Genomic DNA, 21,335 nt, shown 5'->3' with positions numbered 1-21,335 from the left:
GAGAGAGGGAACATGAGAATAGAAAAATTAGAGCTTTTCAAATTGTGCACGCTATCTGAATCATGGTAGTTTGATTTTGAGCTCCATGTCATTTTAAAGGCACATGACACTATTTTATTTCATTTTATAATTAAATTTACTTTGTTAGTATCCTTTGTTGGAAAGCGGGTATGTAAGCTCAGGAGCATTCCCAGGTGTGGAGCACTAGATTGGAGCAGTTTTGTAAGAATGCTTTTAACAATGTTATACACTGTTGCAATCTAGTGCTCAAAAGCATTATTGCAAAACTGTTGCTATAGAATTTTCCATTCACCTGCATACCTAGCTACCTAGGTATCTACCCAGAATACCATGAGATAAAAGTACATTTGATAATAGAAATTAATTGGGAATTTGTTTCCCCCAAATTGTGTGCTCTATCTTAGTCATGAAATAAGAATATTAGGTTTCACGTCCCTTTAAGTGTTTAAGTCATCCTTCCCCATTGGTTAGTCCCTTGTGCAGAATTCCTTTACAAATATGGTGTCAAGTTTTTATGTACGGCCACACTGTGGCGGCCATCTTGGAAACACTGCCACCATATTTGTAAAGGCAAATGCATAGATTTTGCTTACACCGTGAGCCCTGTTTTGCAGCAGGGGCAAACAAATGCACCAGACTTGATTTAGGTGGTGCCCGGGCCCATAAGGACCCCCTGTAGCAAAACCAATATAAACTTCAAAGGCAGATGGGCTTCTAGAGGTGCAGACCCCTGTAGTTACATCTCTGCCTAGTATCTCCCTCAGGGCATTCACAAAAGCCCACTGAGCAATCAGTCATATTGAGCAGAGGGTTTTAAATAAGACATGGAAAGAGAAAAGTTCTATCTCATTTTATTTGTTATTTTATTTAAAGTTGCAGTAACATAACACCATCAGTTCATTTGTCATAAATACTTTACAGTTTTCATTTAAGTACCACAGTGACTTGATGGATATTACATTTTAATGGATAGGGAGTTAGAGAGTAGACATGCGCATTTGTGAACTTCGGACGAAATGAATGCCGAAGCTGTATTCAGATTTATTATTGTGAAAGTGCAACACACTAAGATCTGGATTTGCACAGATATTAGTGTGTGGTAATTTTTTACAAGAATAAATCCAGCTCCCAAAATTGCAGAGTGCGTCTTGCGGCTACCAAGTTCTCCAAATGCTCAAGCCTTGTAGAGAGATTTGGCAGTGACAAAGACATCTGTTTTGTCTGCTACACATTTGTTACCTGCCTATGCTGGGGGTCAAAAAACAACAAACAAAAAATATTTTCAACCCTCTGTTCTAAGATATTGTCAACATATTCTTCAGAATTGTGCACTAACAAAAACACGCACCAGTCATGTTAGTCAATGGTTACTGGTTCCTTTAACCTATCAGCTGCCAGAGATTGCTACATAATATGCCGCAATCCGCTCTAGCAGAGAAGGAGATAAAGGTGTTTAATACTAATAAATAATTCACATATTTTAAAAATCTAAGGTTTAAATATAATCAGAAAACAAAGTCTGAAATAATAAGGGCTTATGTTTCCTTATTGTCATAAATTACTCTGCCTTGCGGAAAATATATATTAGCCATATAAGTGCTATCTTTATTGGCATGATTCAGAACCTTTTTTATGATTCCTTTTCTTAACACATAATTCCTCTTTTAAATGCCAGCATTTTATAGATGGTAACAGCGAAGATATTAATATATATATAAATAACACTGTTATTTTGCATAAATACGCCTACAGAGACAATTTCATCTCCAGCTTTCGCAATCTGTTTGAATTAAAGTACCTCCAGGATATTTGGAAAGATTGCCTAGCACTGTGTTCTGTTTTTTTTCTGTGCTGTGAACCTGTTCACATTGTAATAAAATATGTACGTCACGTATAAAAAACCCATAGAATTACATTTGTTGTGTACATTTGTTCAGGGACTCACAGGTCACCTGATAGTCTTTGCAGTGGATACAACAGGCAATATCCACTCCTACCACAAGTTCATGCGTTAATGCACACATACTTCTGTCTTTGGTCAGAACTCAGACACTAGCATGCATTTGTCAAGAAAAGTCTTCCTTGGGGTTGAAGCATATCTGATGCCACCTGTTCATGTTGTCATCTAGTCTCTCAGCTGGATGACAGCGTAATTGTCCTTAGAGAGGACTGTGATAATAGTTCTCTGTAGTAAGGGGACTTAAGAAACCGAGGATAAGAGTCTTTCTCCATGAGAATACGAGTCTGTTCTTGCGCTTCATCAAAGCAACTTCGGCAAGCAACCGTTATTTGTTTACGAGTGACCTCTCTTGTCTGATGGTCAACATTGACCTGTGATAAAAAGTAGAGAAAATGGTCATTTGTTTATTGTGTAAAAACAGTTACAATTTAATAAAAATGTGATTCTAAAAAAAGTACAGAAAAAGGTCATACAAATATAATAGTCTATTCACAGTGGTACAAATATGCAGTTATTTTAAGTCACATAGAATTTTTGTGTACATAATTTACAAGCAAGGCAATCAGCTAATTTCCAAGGTGGTCAATGTTGGATTCAGATTTAAACTTTCTGAAAATTAGGTGGCATCTTAGCTGACTTGATTTAGCCACATTTGGCTGACTTTTAAAAAAGTTTAAGTAACTTTTTATAAAGGTCAGGTGGATAGTCAGGAATTAATGAATAGATTATATATAGCATTTCCATGTTTTATAGTTTGTAGATATTAAGTAAACAATATAATTAATCCTGGATCTTTCAATAAGTCAAATATTATTTTGTTTTTTAACTAAGGTTTGCTAAACATAGTAATACTTCCTATGAGTATTTTGTAACATATAGACAGAATGTTTTGCATTAAAACATTTATATTACAAGTTTAAACCTTTATGCTCACTTGGCACTTTATCTGATTCAAGATTCAAACCATATAAATACATTTAGTTTCAATGTCATAAAGTTCTATAGCGTCCACATTTTTTCAATGATATTTTTTTAATCTATAGATATGACTTTTTATCTATAGCCAGAATCCACCATTTTTTGTAGTCAAATAGAATCACTATCTAAGAATCTGCTTAATTGTTTAAAATTTTAATTTAATAATCTCTTAATAATCTAGAGATCCTCACCTCTCGAGGTGCCCCGCTCTGTAAAAACTCTTGAAATATTCTTTCAGCTTTGTCTTGAAGTTTGGCAGTTGACCTGGTTCTCCTGTAATCTTCACAGGCGACCCAGAACTCAAGGTTTTCTTCACTGAACTCTGTTTGCAAGAAGGCGCGAAATGCGCTGATACCTTCTACAAAAGAGATAAAGATAAATTAGTTCTTTTTCACTGTTTTTCTTTAAAGGGACATTTATAAAACAATCAAATGTATTTCAGGCTTTTTTATTACATGAATTATGGGCTTGATCATCAAAATCTCACCTAGATTTATATCACCCCCATACCCCCAAATAAAGATCTCTCAAATTAAAATTTGCTTTTCTAAAATTCTTTGTGGGGCCTTGCAACTCAGATAAAACCTCTTGGATAGTCTTGCCAGGCCACAGAGTTTTAGATTTATTTATTTATAAAACATTTTACCAGGAAGGATACATTGAGATTTCTCTCATTTTCAAGTATGGGTCCCTATGTCTTTAACCCCTTTAACAATATTATAGACATAGTTAAAATTGCACTCAGGAGTTAAAATGCATTGCGGATGGACACCACCAATTAGCCAATGAGGAGTAATTTTAACCACGTTGTAAGGGTTAAACTAATGTTTACTAATGAACATAAAACAAAAAAAAAGTACTTTAGAAGGTCTCTTTAATTAGTACATTGCTCTGTGATGTAGCTACAAATATATACAAATTCTATGTATTTCTTTTCTTTAACTGCAAATTAATCTCTTCTGCATTATGATATATTTTTGTCTCTGGCTTAATTTCAAAATGAATTGCAATTAAGAAATCAACGCATACCAAATGATTAAGAATTACGAATGCTCAGGATACATCTGTAGGCATCACATGTAATATTCATTTGGGATAACGTTCGTCGAACCTAATGAAATGTCTCCTATAAACTGTATGTTATTTCCCCTGATAACCAACCCCACCTCCTCTCTGATCAATCCATTCGCAATGCGGCTATACAGGAGCTGTCATTTATTGCATTTTTTTCAAGGGTAAATAAAATGACATCTTTTTTTTTATTGTGTCTGCATTATGTTCTGCGTTTCTTCAATATATATTTAAGAACCCTCACCTTTACTTCTGAGAAGCTTGTTGAAGGAATCTTTCCAGCTCATGTATTCCTTCATTGCGTTTCTGCAGAGAAAAAGAACAATTGACGCCATTAAACTCTGCGTACGTAGCATAATAATACCATGAAACATCATTTATGTACTGTACAGTCCTAATCCCCCTATATTACACATCACTTAGTTTAAAAACAACTACTAAAATTAATAAAAGCAGCATAGAAATAAGCATTGAAAGATACAGTATAAAGTATTTCTTACTGAATGTAACATGGTATAAATCTATATTTATCATAATAATAATAATCCTTCTAAATTCAAATGGAACTGCATATCCATACAGTTTAAAAGATAAGGTTAATTTGGTATATCACATTTGTGTATGTCATAACTTAAAATGGTGCTTTTTATTCCAGTGAGAGAAATCTTTTTAATTCCTGTTATCATTTGATCTCCCTTTTCAAACTAAAGAGATTTTGGTGCATTTGATACCAGAAGACAGGAACTATAAAAAAGATTTGTCTCACTTGAAAGAAAAAAAAAATCTCTCCTCTTGACAAAGTTAATGCTATATATTGGGATACATCATCGGAAAATATGTAATATATATATATATATATATATATATATATATATATATATATATATATATATATATATATATATATATATATATATATATATATATATATATATATATATAAATAATAAACTTAAATATAAAATATTAAACAAAAGAATTGTGAAAGTACCTTGAATTTGATTTATTTTTGATATACCAGCTGAAGTAGCCAGTAGTCACAGCATGTTGTCCAATTTCTACCTTATGCAGTAGCGTTCCTATAGAAGATCGCATCTCTTTAACCCTATGATACAAAATAATCCAGATGAAAAATTAAGTAATAATTATTTCCTGTTTGAGTAGCAATAAGCAGGTAATATTTTCTCAGATTCTTCTTGCCATATAAAGGCTCTCTTACCATTCCAAGCAAGAGCAAGGCTTCTCTGCTAGTCCTTTGCACATGATTACAGTAATATTTCCTATTCCTATGCCCAGAGATTTCTAGCTTTATATTTGTGAGAATTCAGAGTACAGCCTCTTTAGGAGGAGGAGGAGTAGGGCATAGCACTTACTGGATAGAGGCAAAGCAGACATACAACCTCCTCCCACTTAGATGTGCCAGAAAAAGGCTGTGCTTTAAGAAATTGCATGGATAGATCCTGCTGGCTCCTCACTGCATAACATTCTATTCTTTTTTTATCTGTTAAGCAGAATAGAGAAAAACCAAAGACCAAACACAAAGAGGGATTCAAATCCTCGTTGCATCACACTGATAATGAAATCACAAGGGTTTTATACAAGTGTGCACAAACATGTAATACATTTTTTTATATTAGCTGAGATTTGATGAATCCAAATGAGTAATAATTCAAAAACATTTAACATGAGAGCATTTTTTAATTTCTCTCACCAAAAGGAGGTGATTTTCAGTCATGTGTTGTTATTTTGGAATGTCAAAACCCTCATCTTAGGGTGTCACACGGGTGTAGGTAAAAGCCGAATCCAGCCGGATCTTGCCAGATCCTAATTTAGACAGATACACAAAGTGTTTTCCACACAAACATATCCAGACACCGCTGGATCCAATACTATTTTACACAAAACATCTGGATCCTACCAGAACCAAACTTATTTTACATAAAAACAACCAGATCCTTCCAGATACATCTCTAACTTGGACAAACACACACAAACTCAAGACTTTTTCACAAACACTTATGTAGACAATGCTAAATCCAATGCCGTTTGACAGAAAAATATCTGGAACCTGCCAGAACACATCCCCCCCCAGAAAATTGTGTTTAAAAATAGGATTGGATCCAGCAGTATCTGTGGATCCAGCAGTATCTGGATGTGTTTGTATGGAAAATACGTCTGATTTCTATCTGTCTAAATTAGATTTGGAACCGGCAGGGTCCAGCTGTTTTTCTTCAAGATCCAAATGGTTTTATATGAAATAACTTTGGACCTATCAGTGTCTGGATGTGTTTGTGTAGAAAACTCTTGGATTAATGTGTGCTTGTGTAAGTGAGACAGGGATCCAGCAGGATCCGGCAAGATGCATTTTTTACCCATTTCCTTCACACAGAATTAGGATTGAGGGTGTAAATATCTCATTGATTGCTGTATATGAATGAGCATAACTTCTCTTAACAGAGTTTTGTAACAAATATTGGGCTAGATTACAAGTAGAACGCTAATTTATCTTGCATGCTCAATAGAATAGAATGCAAGCTAAATCCTATTGGCTGATTGGATCAGCCAATAGGATTGAAGCTCAATCCTATTGGCTGATTGCATAAGCCAATAGAATTTTTTCAACTTTAATTCCGATTGGCTGATAGAATTCTATCAGCCATTCGGAATTCAAGGGACGTCATCTTGGATGACGTCCCTTAAAGGAACCTTCATTCTTCAGTAGCCGTCGTCAGAAGAGGATGCTCCACAATGGATGTCTTGAAGATGGAGCTGCTTCGCGTCGGAAGGATGAAGATAGAAGATGCCGTCTGGATGAAGACTTCTGCCCGCCTGGAGGACCACTTCTTGCCGCTTGGATGAAGACTTCTCCCGGCTTCGTTGAGGACTTCTGCCCGCTTGGATAAAGACTTCTCCCGGCTTCGTTTTTTTAGATAGGATTTTATTTGGGGGGTTTGGTTGTGTGGTTGGTGGGTTTTACTGTTGGGGGGCTGTTAGTATTTTTTTTTTTACAGGTGAAAGAGCTGATTTCTTTGGGGCAATGCCCCACAAAAGGCCCTTTTAAGGGCCATTGGCAGTTTAGTGTAGGCTAGGTTTTTTTTTTTATTTTGGGGGGGCTTTTTTATTACGATAGGGCTATTAGATTAGGTGTAATTAGTTTAAATATTTGATAATTTCTTTTTTATTTTGGGTAATTAAGTGTTTATTTTTTTTTGTAATTTAGTTAATTGTATTTAATTAATGTAATTGATTTGATTGTAGTGTAAGGTTAGGTGTTAGTGTAAGACAGGTAAGGTTTTATTTCTCTTGTAAGGTGTATCCAGTCCATGGATCCATTACTTGTGGGATATTCTCCTTCCCAACAGGAAGCTGCAAGAGGAACACCCACAGCAGAGCTGTCTATATAGCTCCTCCCCTAACTGCCACTACCAGTCATTCTCTTGCAGCTCTCGACAAGTAAGGAAGTAGCTAGAGAGATGTGGTGAATTTATTTAGTTTATCTTCAATCAAAAGTTTGTTATTTTCAAATGGTACCGGAGTTGTACTGTTTTAGCCTCAGGCAGAAAGTTGAAGAAGAGTCTGCCTGTGGTTTTTGATGATCTTAGCAGGTTGTAACTAAGATCCATTGCCGTTCTCACACATAACTGAAGAGATGAGGTAACTTCAGCTGGGGGAATGGCGTGCAGGGTCTCCTGCTATGAGGTATGTGCAGTTTAAATTTTTCTAGAGAAATGAATATGCTAGAAAATGCTGTAGTTATTTAAGGTAAGCCTGATTACAGTGATTTAATAACGACTGGTATCATGCTTGCTGTAAAAGGTAATATTCTTATTACTTTCTCACATTACTGAAAAATAAGATAACGTTTGCTGGAAGTGTTTAAACGTTTTTTTCTACATTTTGGTGATAAAACTTTATTGGGGCCCAGTTTTTTCCACATGGCTGGCTAGATTTTGCCTAGGGATAGTTTTGTTTGGCCCTCTCACTGTGAATACAGGTTGGGAGGGGCCTATTTTAGGCCTAGATTGTGCATTAGTTTTTGCAGTTTGAGACATCCAGCTTCCCTGAAGGAGTCCCCTGAACATTTAGGACCTCTCCAAAGGGGTTTTGTGCCTTCCAAAGTTGTTGTATGGGCAGGTAGGGCCACAGCAAAGCTGTGGCAGTTTGTTGTGACTGTTAAAAAACGTTTATATCGTTTTTTTGATCCGGTTTTGAAACTAAGGGGTTAATCATCCATTTGCAAGTGGGTGCAATGCTCTGTTAGTCTATTATACACACTGTAAAAATTTCGTAAGATTTACTGCTTTTTATCACTGTTTTTCAATTTCTGACAAAATTTGTTTCTCTTAAAGGCACAGTACCGTTTTTATTTTTTACTTGTTTACATTTATCAAAGTGTTTTCCAAGCTTGCTGGTCTCATTGCTAGTCTGTTTAAACATGTCTGACATAGAGGAAACTCCTTGTTCATTATGTTTAGAAGCCATTGTGGAACCCCCTCTTAGAATGTGTACCAAATGTACTGATTTTAGAGGCGCCAAGTACATCTAGCGCCCATGGCGTTTACTTTACAAGACATGGCGGCAGTTATGGATCATACCCTTACAGCGGTATTGTCCAAACTACCAGGGTTACAAGGAAAGCGAGACAGCTCTGGGTCTAGAAAAAATACAGAGCACTCTGATGCTTTAGTAGCTATGTCTGATATCCCCTCACAATATGCAGAAGCTGAGGCAGGAGAGCTTCTTTCTGTGGGTGTTTTTTCTGACTCAGGGAAGATGTTTCAACCTGATTCTGATATGTCTACATTTAAATTTAAGCTTGAACACCTCCGCGTGTTGCTCAGGGAGGTTTTACCTACTCTGGATGACTGTGACACCATTATAGTGCCAGAGAAATTGTGTAGATTGGATAAATACTATGCAGTGCCTGTTTACACTGATGTTTTTCCAATACCTAAAAGGTTTTCAGAAATTATTACTAAGGAATGGGATAGACCAGGTGTACCGTTCTCTTCCCCTCCTATTTTTAAGAAAATGTTTCCAATAGATGCCGCTACACGGGACTTATGGCAAACGGTCCCTAAGGTGGAGGGAGCAGTTTCTACCCTAGCTAAGCGTACAACTATCCCTGTCGAGGACAGTTGTGCTTTCCTAGATCCAATGGATAAAAAGTTAGAGGGTTACCTTAAGAAAATGTTTATTCAACAAGGTTTTATTCTCCAGCCTCTTGCATGCATTGCTCCGGTCACTGCTGCTGCGGCCTTCTGGTTTGAGTCTCTGGAAGAGGCCTTACAGGTAGAAACTCCATTGGATGATATACTTGACAAGCTTAAAGTGCTTAAGCTAGCCAATTCATTTGTTTCTGACGCCGTTGTTCATTTAACCAAACGGCTAAGAACTCAGGTTTTGCTATTCAGGCGCGTAGGGCGCTATGGCTTAAATCCTGGTCAGCTGACGTTACTTCAAAGTCTAAGCTTCTCAACATTCCCTTCAAGGGGCAGACCCTATTCGGGCCTGGACTGAAGGAGATCATTTCTGATATTACTGGAGGAAAAGGTCATGCCCTTCCTCAGGATAGGTCTAATAAATTAAGGACAAAACAAACTAATTTTCATGCCTTTTCGAAACTTTAAGATGAGCGTGGCATCAACTACCTCTAATGAAAAGCAAGAGGGAAATTTTGCCCAGTCCAAGCCGGTCTGGAGACCTAACTAGGCCTGGAACAAAGGTAAGCAGGCCAAGAAGCCTGCTGCTGCCTCTAAGACAGCATGAAAGATCAGCCCCTGATCCGGTAACGGATCTAGTAGGGGGCAGACTTTCTCTCTTCACCCAGGCTTGGGCAAGAGATGTCCAGGATCCCTGGGCGTTGGAAATTGTGTCCCAGGGATATCTTCTGGACTGCAAAGCTTCTTCCCCAAAAGGAAGATTTCACGTCTCACAATTATCTGCAGACCAGATAAAGAGAGAGGCATTCTTACATTGTGTTCAAGACCTCCTAGTTATGGGAGTGATCCACCCAGTTCCAAAGGAGGAACAGGGGCAAGGCTTCTATTCAAATCTCTTTGTGGTTCCCAAGAAAGAGGGAACCTTCAGACCAATCTTAGATCTCAAGATCCTAAACAAATTTATCAGGGTCCCATCTTTCAAGATGGAGACTATTCGAACCATCCTACCTATGATCCAGGAGGGTCAATACATGACTACCGTGGACTTAAAGGATGCTTATCTTCACATTCCGATACACAAAGATCATCATCGGTTTCTCAGGTTCGCCTTCCTAGACAGGCATTACCAGTTTGTGGCTCTTCCCTTTGGGTTAGCTACGGCACCAAGAATCTTTACGAAGGTTCTGGGGTCACTTCTGGTGGTCCTAAGACCGCGGGGCATAGCAGTAGCCCCTTACTTAGATGACATTCTGATACAGGCGTCAAATTTCCAAATTGTCAAGTCCCATACGGACATTGTTCTGGCATTCCTGAGGTCTCATGGGTGGAAAGTGAATGAAAAAAAAAGAGTTCTCTATCCCCTCTCACAAGAGTTTCCTTCCTGGGAACTCTGATAGATTCTGTAGAAATGAAGGACAGGTTGTCAAAACTTCTAAATTCCTGCCGTGTTCTTTATTATACTTCTCGCCCTTCGGTGGCTCAGTGTATGGAAGTAATCGGCTTAATGGTAGCGGCAATGGACATAGTTCCGTTTGCCCGCCTACATCTCAGACCGCTGCAACTCTGCATGCTCAGTCAGTGGAATGGGGATTACACAGATTTGTCCCCTCTACTAAATCTGGATCAAGAGACCAGGGATTCTCTTCTCTGGTGGCTATCTCGGGTCCATCTGTCCAAAGGTATGACCTTCCGCAGGCCAGATTGGACAATAGTAACAACAGATGCCAGCCTTCTGGGCTGGGGTGCAGTCTGGAACTCTCTGAAGGCTCAGGGGTCATGGACTCAGGAGGAGACACTCCTTCCAATAAACATTCTGGAACTAAGAGCGATATTCAATGCTCTTCAGGCTTGGCCTCAGCTAGCGGCAGTGAGGTTCATCAGATTTCAGTCGGACAACATCACGACTGTAGCTTACATCAACCATCAAGGGGGAACAAGGAGTTCCCTAGCGATGTTGGAGGTTTCAAAGATAATTCGATGGGCAGAGATTCACTCTTGCCATCTATCAGCTATCCATATCCCAGGAGTAGAGAACTGGGAGGCAGATTTTCTAAGTCGACAGACTTTTCATCCGGGGGAGTGGGAGCTCCATCCAGAGGTGTTTGCACAGTTGATTCAACGTTGGGGCAAACCAGAACTGGTTCTCATGGCGTCTCGCCAGAACGCCAAGCTTCCTTGTTACGGATCCAGGTCCAGGGATCCCAAGGCAACGCTGATAGATGCTCTAGCAGCGCCTTGGTCCTTCAACCTGGCTTATGTGTTTCCACCGTTTCCTCTGCTCCCTCATCTGATTGCCAAGATCAAACAGGAGAGAGCATCAGTAATTTTGATAGCACCTGCGTGGCCACGCAGGACTTGGTATGCAGATCTGGTGGACATGTCATCCTTTCCACCATGGACTCTCTCTCTGAGACAGGACCTTCTACTTCAGGGTCCTTTCAACCATCCAAATCTAGTTTCTCTGCGGCTAACTGCTTGGAAATTGAACGCTTGATTTTATCAAAGCGTGGCTTCTCCGAGTCGGTCATTGATACCTTAATACAGGCGCGAAAGCCTGTCACCAGGAAAATCTATCATAAGATATGGTGTAAATATCTTCATTGGTGTGAATCCAAGGGTTACTCATGGAGTAAGGTCAGGATTCCTAGGATATTATCTTTTCTCCAAGAAGGATTGGAGAAGGGTTTGTCAGCTAGTTCCTTAAAGGGACAGATTTCTGCTCTGTCTATTCTTTTGCACAAACGTCTGGCTGAGGTTCCAGACGTGCAGGCGTTTTGTCAGGCTTTAGTCAAAATCAAGCCTGTGTTTAAACCTGTTGCTCCACCTTGGAGTTTAAATTTAGTTCTTAAGGTTCTTCAAGGGGTTCCGTTTGAACCTTTGCATTCCATAGATATTAAGCTCTTATCCTGGAAGGTTCTGTTTTTAGTAGCTATCTCCTCGGCTCGAAGAGTTTCGGAGTTATCTGCTTTACAATGTGATTCCCCTTATCTCATTTTTCATGCAGATAAGGTAGTGTTACGTACCAAACCTGTTTTTTTACCTAAGGTGATATCTAATAAAAATATCAATCAGGAGATTGTTGTACCGTCACTGTGTCCTAATCCTTCTTCAAAGAAGGAACGTCTTTTACACAATCTTGACGTGGTTCATGCATTAAAGTTTTATTTACAAGCTACTAAAGATTTTCGTCAAACATCTGCATTGTTTGTTGTCTACTCTGGACAGAGGAGAGGCCAAAAGGCTTCGGCAACCTCTCTTTCTTTTTGGCTAAGGAGTATAATACGCTTAGTTTATGAGTCTGCTGGCCAGCAGCCTCCTGAAAGGATTACAGCTCATTCTACTAGAGCGGTAGGTTCCACATGGGCTTTTAAAAATTAGGCTTCTGTTGAACAGATTTGTAAGGCGGCGCTTCATACTTTTTCAAAATTCTATAAATTTGATACTTTTGCTTCTTCGGAGGCTAATTTTTGGAGAAAGGTCTTGCAGGCAGTGGTGCCTTCCGTTTAAGCGCCTTCCTTGTCCCTCCCTTCATCCGTGTCCTATAGCTTTGGTATTGGTATCCCACAAGTAATGGATGATCCGTGGACTGGATACACCTTACAAGAGAAAACAAAATTTATGCTTACCTGATAAATTTATTTCTCTTGTGGTGTATCCAGTCCACGGCCCGCCCTGTCATTTTAAGGCAGGTGTTTTTTATTTTTAAACTACAGTCACCACTGCACCCTATAGTTTCTCCTTTCTCTTGCTTGTCTTCGGTCTAATGACTGGTAGTGGCAGTTAGGGGAGGAGCTATATAGACAGCTCTGCTGTGGGTGTTCCTCTTGCAGCTTCCTGTTGGGAAGGAGAATATCCCACAAGTAATGGATGATCCATGGACTGGATACACCACAAGAGAAATAAATTTATCAGGTAAAGGTGTTTTTACAGGTAAATTTGTATTTATTTTAGCTAGGTAGTTAGTTAATAGTTAATAACTATTTACTAACTAGTCTACCTAGTTAAAATAAATACAAACTTGCCTGTGAAATAAAAATAAAACCTAAGATAGCTACAATATAACTATTAGTTATATTGTAGCTATTTTAGGATTTATTTTATAGGTAAGTATTTAGTTTTAAATAGGAATTATTTAGGTATTAATTGTAATTTTTATTTAGATTTATTTTAATTATGTTAAAGTTAGTGGTGTTAGGGTTAGGGTTACGTTAGGGTTAGGGTTAGACTTAGGGTTAGGTTTAGGGGTTAATAACTTTAGTATAGTGGCGGCGACATTGAGGGTGGCAGATTAGGGGTTAATAAGTGTAGGTAGGTGGCAGCGATGTCGGGGGCGGGAGATTAGGGGTTAATAACTGTAATGTAGGTGGCGGCGACATTGAGGACGGCAGATTAGGGATTAATAAGTGTAAGGTAGGTGGTGGCGATGTCGGGGGCGGCAGATTAGGGGTTAATAAGTGTAAGGTAGGTGGCGGCGATGTCGGGGCGGCAGATTAGGGGTTAATAAGTGTAGATAGGTGGCGGTGATGTCGGGGGCGGCAGATTAGGGGTTAATAAGTGTAGGTAGGTATCGGCGATGTTGGGGGCGGCAGATTAGGGGTTAATAACTGTAATGTAGGTGGCAGCGATGTTAGGGGCAGCAGATTAGGGTTGTTTAGACTCGGGGTTTATGTTAGGGTGTTAGGTGTAAACATAACTTTTCTTTCCCCATAGGAATCAATGAGGCTGCGTTACGGAGCTTTACGCTCCTTTATTGCAGGTGTTAGGCTTTTTTTTAGCCGGCTCTCCTTATTGATGTCTATGGGGAAATCGTGCACAAGCACGTAAAACCAGCTCAAAGCAGCGCTGGTATTTGAGTCTGGTATGGAGCTCAACGCTGCCATATTGCCTGCTAACGCCGGGTTTTTGTAAACCTGTAATAGCAGCGCTATAGTGAGGTGAGCGGTGGAAATAACTTGCAAGTTAGTACTGAGCCGCTCATAACGCAAAACTCGTAATCTAGCCGCTTATTTGCTGCAATTATTTTTTAATAGCCATACTTCATCTCCAAGAAATCTTGGTAGAATTATCTGAGTCCTGAATGGTGATTTATTATTACACTGATCACTGGGGGACACATAATTGGTAAAGTACCTGGTTCAATTCCAGATCCATTTGTGACTGGAGGTGAGCTAGCTCGGGAACTCATGAATGTCCAGACTGCTGTAATTTTACTTTGAAATAAGTGCATTCATTTTGGGAGTATCTTCCATCAGGGGGAAATGTGTTTGAGGGGATCAGATATAAAATATATTGTGTCATTAGAGCTCCTTCCTTTGTTCTTCATTGTTAGTTATAATTTTGACCTTTAAGAAGAGCTGACCATGGCACTGTAGTGTGGGTAGCATCTTGAATTGTCATTGATTGCCTTGGGAGTGGTGCCTCTGTTATTCTCTGAATCACTTGGGGAAGTGGGACTGAGTATTATTGTAACTATGTTGTTTGTATGATACTCCACCCACTACTTGCCTTATTTGGAGTAGCCAATCAGAACATGTTACTGGAGTAGACAAGGCTAGTCACAATCATTATGTTTTGCAGTTCATTACCTATCCAATAAAGGACAGATATAGATGTAGAGTTAGCCTTGCGATGCCTCCCATGTGCTCCATCAGTTTTCAGAATTAGCAAACTCTTAATCTTAGGAGCTTTCAATTACATTTCACCCAAAACAAGAGATATTTGTGTATTTTTCACAACCTTCTATAACGCACAATAAAGAAACCACTGTCCAGTTTGTAAGACCTATATCACACCTCTCAACATTTATGGCTGGGAAATGGGGACTAAGGAGATTGATAGAGGCCTGTCACTATTTTGTGGGTGGCGTTCTGTTGGGCGGGTTGGGATCATGGGACCTGGTTAATGGGCGAGATTGAGGGTGTGTCTGGTTGACCAGTGGGTGTGTCTGTGCAGTTTGTGGGCTTGTCTGTGTGTTCTGTGGGTGTGTCTAAGGGAAATTCTGCAAATAGGGACATATTACTGTCTCGGAGGGAGAGAGCTCAGAATCAGGGACGGTCCTCTCAAATAGGGACAGCTGGGAGGTCTGATATATGTAGCGTGTACTAGCTCTTCACTTTTATGCAAAGGCCACATTTCAAAACATTTATCACTTTACCTATGCTAATGGTATTTAAAGTGGGTGGGTACAAAAATGGTGATACACTGGGGACTCTTTTGTGTTAGGAATATATATCCCCAATAGTAAATCTGCTCTAAGGCACTCTAAGGATTTTTCAACCAGTGTCATACAATTCATTTAACATTTTGGGGATCGCACAGAGCAAAAAAAAAAAAACATTACACACAATGTGAAATAAATTCAATAATCTATTTGATTATCATTAAACCTAGAGATTGGGGCTTTTTAATAATATTTTTTTTTTAAATAAAATGATCAAAAACTTTTTTTCCCTGCCTGTAAGTCACACTGTTCTCTGCCTGTATTTTTTTTTGTGTGTATGTTCTAAAATGCAAATAATAGTCTATATTTATATAAAACAACAAATATTATCTTTCTGATTACAGTACTTTACTATCTTTTGAGAGTACTATGTATACAAAAGTAATAAAATTGATATAAAACTACCTTTAGGTTGCATGTATAAGCTGTGCTGTGATGTAAATATTGGCTGAATAGCATAAGAAATTGCCCCATTTTAAATATTTAAATATTCCAAAATTCAAACTGTGACGGATCCCCTGCTACCCCGACTGGGTAGCTCTGCTGATTAACCCTTGCAGCCCGGTGCCCGTGACAACTCCCCCCCTTCCCCCTTCCAGTTTGGCAGACCCGGCTAGATCCACACGGGTCTACATGGGGCTGTCCGAGGAGCACTTTAGTTCAGTCTGCCAGGAAAGTCCATCAGCATTCCCATTGCTTTTTTCCCGGCCTGTATTGAACATTGAAGTTGAAGGGCTGCAGAGCTAAACTCCACCTTAGCAAGCATCCGCTATCTCCCGATTCTCGGTTCAGCAACACCAGAGGGTTGTGGTCTGTAAGGACAGTGAAAGGCCTTCCATATAGGTATGGTTGCAGTTTCTTAAGGGCCCATACCAGGGCCAGGCATTCCTTTTCCACCGCTGCGTAGCCTACCTCTCAGGGTAACAGCTTCCTACTGATGTAGGCTACGGGGTGGTCTTGTCCTCCTTCGTCCACTTGGCTTAGGACTGCTCCCAACCTGAACATGGAGTCATCTGTATGAACACAAAAATGTTTGTTGGGGTTAGGAGTGGCCAAGACAGGGGCAGAGACCAAAGCAGCCTTGATGCTCTGGAAGGCAGTCTCGCATTCTGGGGACCACAGGACCTGTCGGGGCAGTCTTTTACGTGTCAGGTCAGTCAGGGGTTTTGCCAGGGTGCTGTAATTAGGGAGCAACTGTCGATAATAACCGGTGGATCCTAGGAATGCTAAGACTTGGTTCTTGGTTTGAGGGGTGAGCCAGTTTGCCACTGCCTCAACTTTGGCTGGCTCTGGCCATTGCTTCCCACAGCCCACTCAGTGGCCCAGGTACTGTACCTCCGAGTGCCCTATAGTGTATTTGTCATGCTTCAGAGTGAGCCCGGTGGCCCTGAGGCAATCTAGGACGACGCCTAGGTGGAGCAAATGGTCCTCCCAAGTGTCGCTAAAGATGGCAATGTCATTCAGATATGCACAGGCATAGTCCTGGAGGCCATTCAGCAGGCGATCCACCATTCTCTGGAAGGTGGCTGGAGCATTCTTCATCCCAAATGGCATTGCCGTGAACTACAAGAGGCTGAAAAGGGTGATGAAGGGAGACTTGGGGGCTGACTCAGGGTCTAGAGGGATCTGCCAGTATCCCTTGCAGAGGTCAAGAGTGGTCAGGAGATGACCTTGGGCAATTCTGTCAAGGAGGTCATCAATTCAGGGCATGTGGTAGGCGTCAGTGGTGGTTCTGTCATTGAGCTTACAGTAGTCAATGCAGAACCAGGTACTGCCATCTTTCTTGGGTACCAGTACCACCAGGGAGGCCCAGGGACTGTTGGATGGTTCAACAACACAGAGGTCCAACATTCCCCAGAACTCCTGGTGCATACTGTTTCTAATGGCTTCAGGGACTCTGTAAGCGGCCTGCCTCAGGGGAGTCTGTTCCGGAGTCTCTGCTCATTGTATGGCCACTGTGGTATACCCAGGGGCATTAGAGAACATATCTTGCCAGCCTTCTAGTAAGTGCTGGACTTGCTGCCTCTGGGCAACCGCTAACCTTTCATCTAGGGCAATATCAGCTATTCCCTGGGGGGCTTGGTTGGGAAGGGGAAACTCCAGCATGGGGAGACTCTATGAGTCCTCCACAGCCGGGGCACATATCACGGCCACATCTTGGGCTTGCCTGGAGTATGCCTTCAGCATGTTCACATGAAAGGTTCTCTGGATCCTGCCATCTGAGCATTTGGATACTAGGTAGGTGGTGTCATTAATCTGCTCTACTACCTGGTAAGGGCCTTGCCAGGCAGCCTGTAACTTGTCTGTTTTGATAGGCTTTAGGGCAAGCACCTTCTGTCCCACTATCAGTGTGCGGGTATGAGCATTTCTGTCATACCACCACTTCTGCTTACTCTGAGCACTCTGGAGGTTCCCTCGAACTTGGTCGGTGAGATCCTTCAGTCTATTCCAGAGGCAGAGGACGTACTCCACAATGGAGTGTCCTTCCTCTTCAGAGCCCCCTTCCCTGTGTTGTCTAACAAGCTCCAAGGGTCCCCATACTTGCCTACCATAAAATAACTCGAAAGGAGAAAACCCTGTGGATTCCTGGGGCACCTCTCTGTAGGCAAAGAGGAGAAGGTCCTCAGCATCTGCTTTAAGGTTCCATTACACCTCTCGCATAACTCATTAGTTTGGGGGTGATATGGCATGCTATGCAGGGGTTTAATGCACATAGCTTCCATAGCTGCCTAGTAATGTCCGCAGTGAACTGTGTTCCCTGATCAGAGATCATTTCCCAGGGGAATCCTACCCTGGTGAATATCCGAAAACAGGGCATCTGCCACGGTTTCCGCCTGGATATTGGCCAGAGGGATTGCCTCCAGGTACCGGGTGCCATAGTCCACCACAGTAAGAATATATTTCTTTCCAGAGGGACTGGGTCAGGCTAATGGACCTACTATATCCACAGCACTTCTGCTGAAGGGTTCATCAATAATGGGGAGGGGGTGCAGGGGAGCTTTCTTGTGGTCGCCGGTTTTCCCTACCTTCTGGCATACTTCACATGTTCTACAATATTCCTTAATTCCTGCTCCGATTCCGGGCCAGTAATAGATCTGATCTAGGCGGTGATGGGTTTGGGTCTCCCCTAAGTGCCCGGCTAGGGGAATGTCATGTCCTATTCGTAGCAGATTGGACCAGAATTTTTCCAGTACAACTAGCTGTCGTTTAGGCACCTGACCCTTCCGTCTCTTGGAGATCCGGTGCAGGAGCCCTCCCTAACACTGGAAGCACTCCTCACTGGGTCCTTGGGGGTCAGACCCTACTGGGTCTCTGTATGGGGCTAGGGTGGGTCACTCAGGGTGGCTTGGGTGAAGTCGGACGGGGACGCCCAGGGAAGTTGGTCAGGGGGAATAATTGGCTGGTCGGGCAGTAGGTCTGGTGTTGGAGGCTGAGGCAAGGGGGTAGTTGGGACGGTTTGTTGGGGATGGGTAGAGGCTGGGAAGGAGGTTGGGACGGGGGGACGGGGTTGAGAGGTAGTCAGGGAAACTGGTCTTACCTGTGGTCCCAGTCCTGGAGAAATGCCTTGCTGTCCGGTCTGCTGGTGAGTGACAACTGCAGCCATATCCAGCAGAGTATCTCCCAGAAAGGCAGAGACAAGGTGGCCGAGGTCATTGCCTAAAAGCACCTCAGCCGGCAACCTCATAATGCCTACCTGCACAGCACAGGCACCTATACCCCAGTTCAAATAGACTTGTGCTATGGGAGCCTGGACAACAGCACTGCCAGCCACTTGGATACCGTTGGTTTTCCCTGAGCGGCTTGAGTTGGGGGCCAGGTGAGGCTGGCCCTTAATCCCTGGGCAGCCTGTCCATTGACCAGAACTTCCTGGCAATGATGCTGGTGATTGTCCGTGGATGCTGTTCCCACCTCCTACAGGACCTCAATTTCCTCACTGTCCCATTCAACAGAGGGGTCAGGGTGGTCCTCATAAGTGTAGTGGGCAGCCGCTTGGTATCTTGGGGCTGTAGCTTGAGCCCACTGAGGGGTTAGGGGGTGCCTTGGCTGCAGGTGTGGAGAGGCTGTGGTTGTCTTGTGCGGGCAGTGTATTGGAGGTGTCCCACCTGTCCACATTCAAAACACTTGCAGGAGTCCGTGTGTCCGACCTGGGAAGAAGGGATTGGACAGGGTTGCGGTTGTCGCGTAGGTACTGGGGCCCGGCCTGGAGTCAATGTGGCGCGGGTCTGGCGCTGGTCATCCACATATTGGTTGGCCAGGACAGCCGTCTGCTCAGCAGTCCTTGGTTTCCTATCCTTTATCCAGTCCCAGATCTCGGCTGAGATGCGGGAGTAAAATTGCTCCAGGAGGATGAGCTGCAGTGGCAACCTGTAATCCAGCAGTTCAAGGAGCGGACTAACCGGTGGGTCCACTCGGTATACGGTTGCCTGTTTTGTCTGTGTAGATCCCTGAACTGTTGTTGATGGGCCTCTGGGGTGAGCCCGTACTAGGTAAGGATGCATTCCTTTACCTGGTCATAGTCCTTCTCCTCCTCGGAAGAAACAGTCTGGAAAGCTTCCGCTGACTTGCTGGCCAGCTTTGCAGCCAAGATTGGGACTCGGTCTGAAAGTGGCAATCCCATGCAACCTGCACTTGGTCTCAAAGTACTGTAGGTAGCAGTCGACCTCTTCGGCCCCATCATCCTTAAATGCCCGGAAAGCCTCATAAGGTAGCTAACACGGCTCCCCCCAGATCTTTCCGGATGCTCCAGCATGCGAATCTGGCTAGCCTCGGATATAGTCCTAGCGACCGCTTCTGGGGATGGGTTGGGTCCCAGGAGGGATATTCTCCATCAGATTTGATCATCCAGACAGGATGTTGTAGTCCCCTGGGAGGAGGTGTCCGTGGAGTCGCTGTCTCGGCTACCACTGGCTTCCATATCGGGGCCCTAGACTGGTCATCTTCCATCAGCTCAGCTATGATGGCTTATCTTGTCTTGATGCTGGTAGCTATCCCTCTAGTATGCAGCAAGGCTTTCAGTGCTTCTTTCCGGAGCCGATCATATCGCTCCATCCACAGAAGTCTTCAGGTGGTGGTTTGAACGTTCCAGGTATATGGAAGCATCCCACCGCTGCCAACACTATGACGTATCCCCTGCTACCCCAACTGGGTAGCTCCGCCGAAATGATCTTCCAACACCTGGAACCAGCCGCTATGTAGCGGAGAGGAAGTGATATTAGCAATCCTCACCCAAATAACTAGACAACTAGCATTTAGGTGGAACAAAGAAGAACTCTTTATTGGGACAAACACACAACATTTATACAGGAACTCATCTTGATAAGACATAGGACAATCCCACAATTTTCCCGCCATTCCTGCCCCTCTAGACAGGCTGGCGCCTCCATAGCAGCCACAGTACCAGTACCCAGGGGCAGTCATTTTAAAGCACTCGGTCCCCAGATGCCACAGTCCAAAAAGTGGCATGATTTGTTACTGGGGACCGGAGTTACAGCCCGGTAAAGATTGGGTGGTAGGGGTGTCCAAAACTTCCAGTTCCCCAAGTAGCTCCCCTCCGGCAATTCCACCACCCCTTGTCCTACCTAGGGGCTACCCATCCCCAAAAGAGCGGAGCTCTGGGGCAAAGGGCCACTGGGGTGACCAGGGGCAAAGTTAGTGGGTGTCCTGCTGTTCTGTGGCCGACCAGGAGTTCCAGGAGCCCGGGGTTAGAGAAGGGTTAGGCGGGTGTCCGTTGTGAGGTGGCCGACTGGGAGCTCCAGGAGCCCGGCCAGCTCTTCTCTGACAGAGTAGGAACCCAAAAACAAGCACACAAAGATTCCTAGAGATCGCAGTGGCTCTGAGGAGCCCAAGTCTGCTGAGAAACAACAGGGGTGAGGTTGTAGGGTGGTAGGGGTTTAACCCTTGCAGCCCGGTGCCCGTGACACAA

The 21,335-nt window shown here is 42.5% G+C and overlaps 1 protein-coding gene across 1 annotated transcript; it reads right to left on the bottom strand.

Annotated features, from left to right (window-relative positions):
* Positions 1 to 856: 856 nt before the first annotated feature.
* Positions 857 to 5,295, bottom strand: LOC128641130 (regulator of G-protein signaling 16-like). The gene is made up of 5 exons (XM_053693702.1): positions 5,250 to 5,295; positions 5,022 to 5,135; positions 4,275 to 4,336; positions 3,151 to 3,317; positions 857 to 2,352 (listed from the first exon to the last, which is right to left on the bottom strand). The coding sequence occupies exons 1-5, from the start codon at positions 5,291 to 5,293 to the stop codon at positions 2,155 to 2,157; spliced, it is 585 nt and encodes a 194-aa protein (XP_053549677.1). The 5' UTR covers positions 5,294 to 5,295; the 3' UTR covers positions 857 to 2,154.
* Between the last annotated feature and the right edge of the window lie 16,040 nt (positions 5,296 to 21,335).

Source organism: Bombina bombina, chromosome 10 (genome assembly GCF_027579735.1).
Source record: "Bombina bombina isolate aBomBom1 chromosome 10, aBomBom1.pri, whole genome shotgun sequence".
Classification (NCBI taxonomy): domain Eukaryota; kingdom Metazoa; phylum Chordata; class Amphibia; order Anura; family Bombinatoridae; genus Bombina; species Bombina bombina.
The sequence above is the reverse complement of the archived record's forward strand: the minus strand, read 5'-3'. Positions and strand labels throughout refer to the sequence as shown.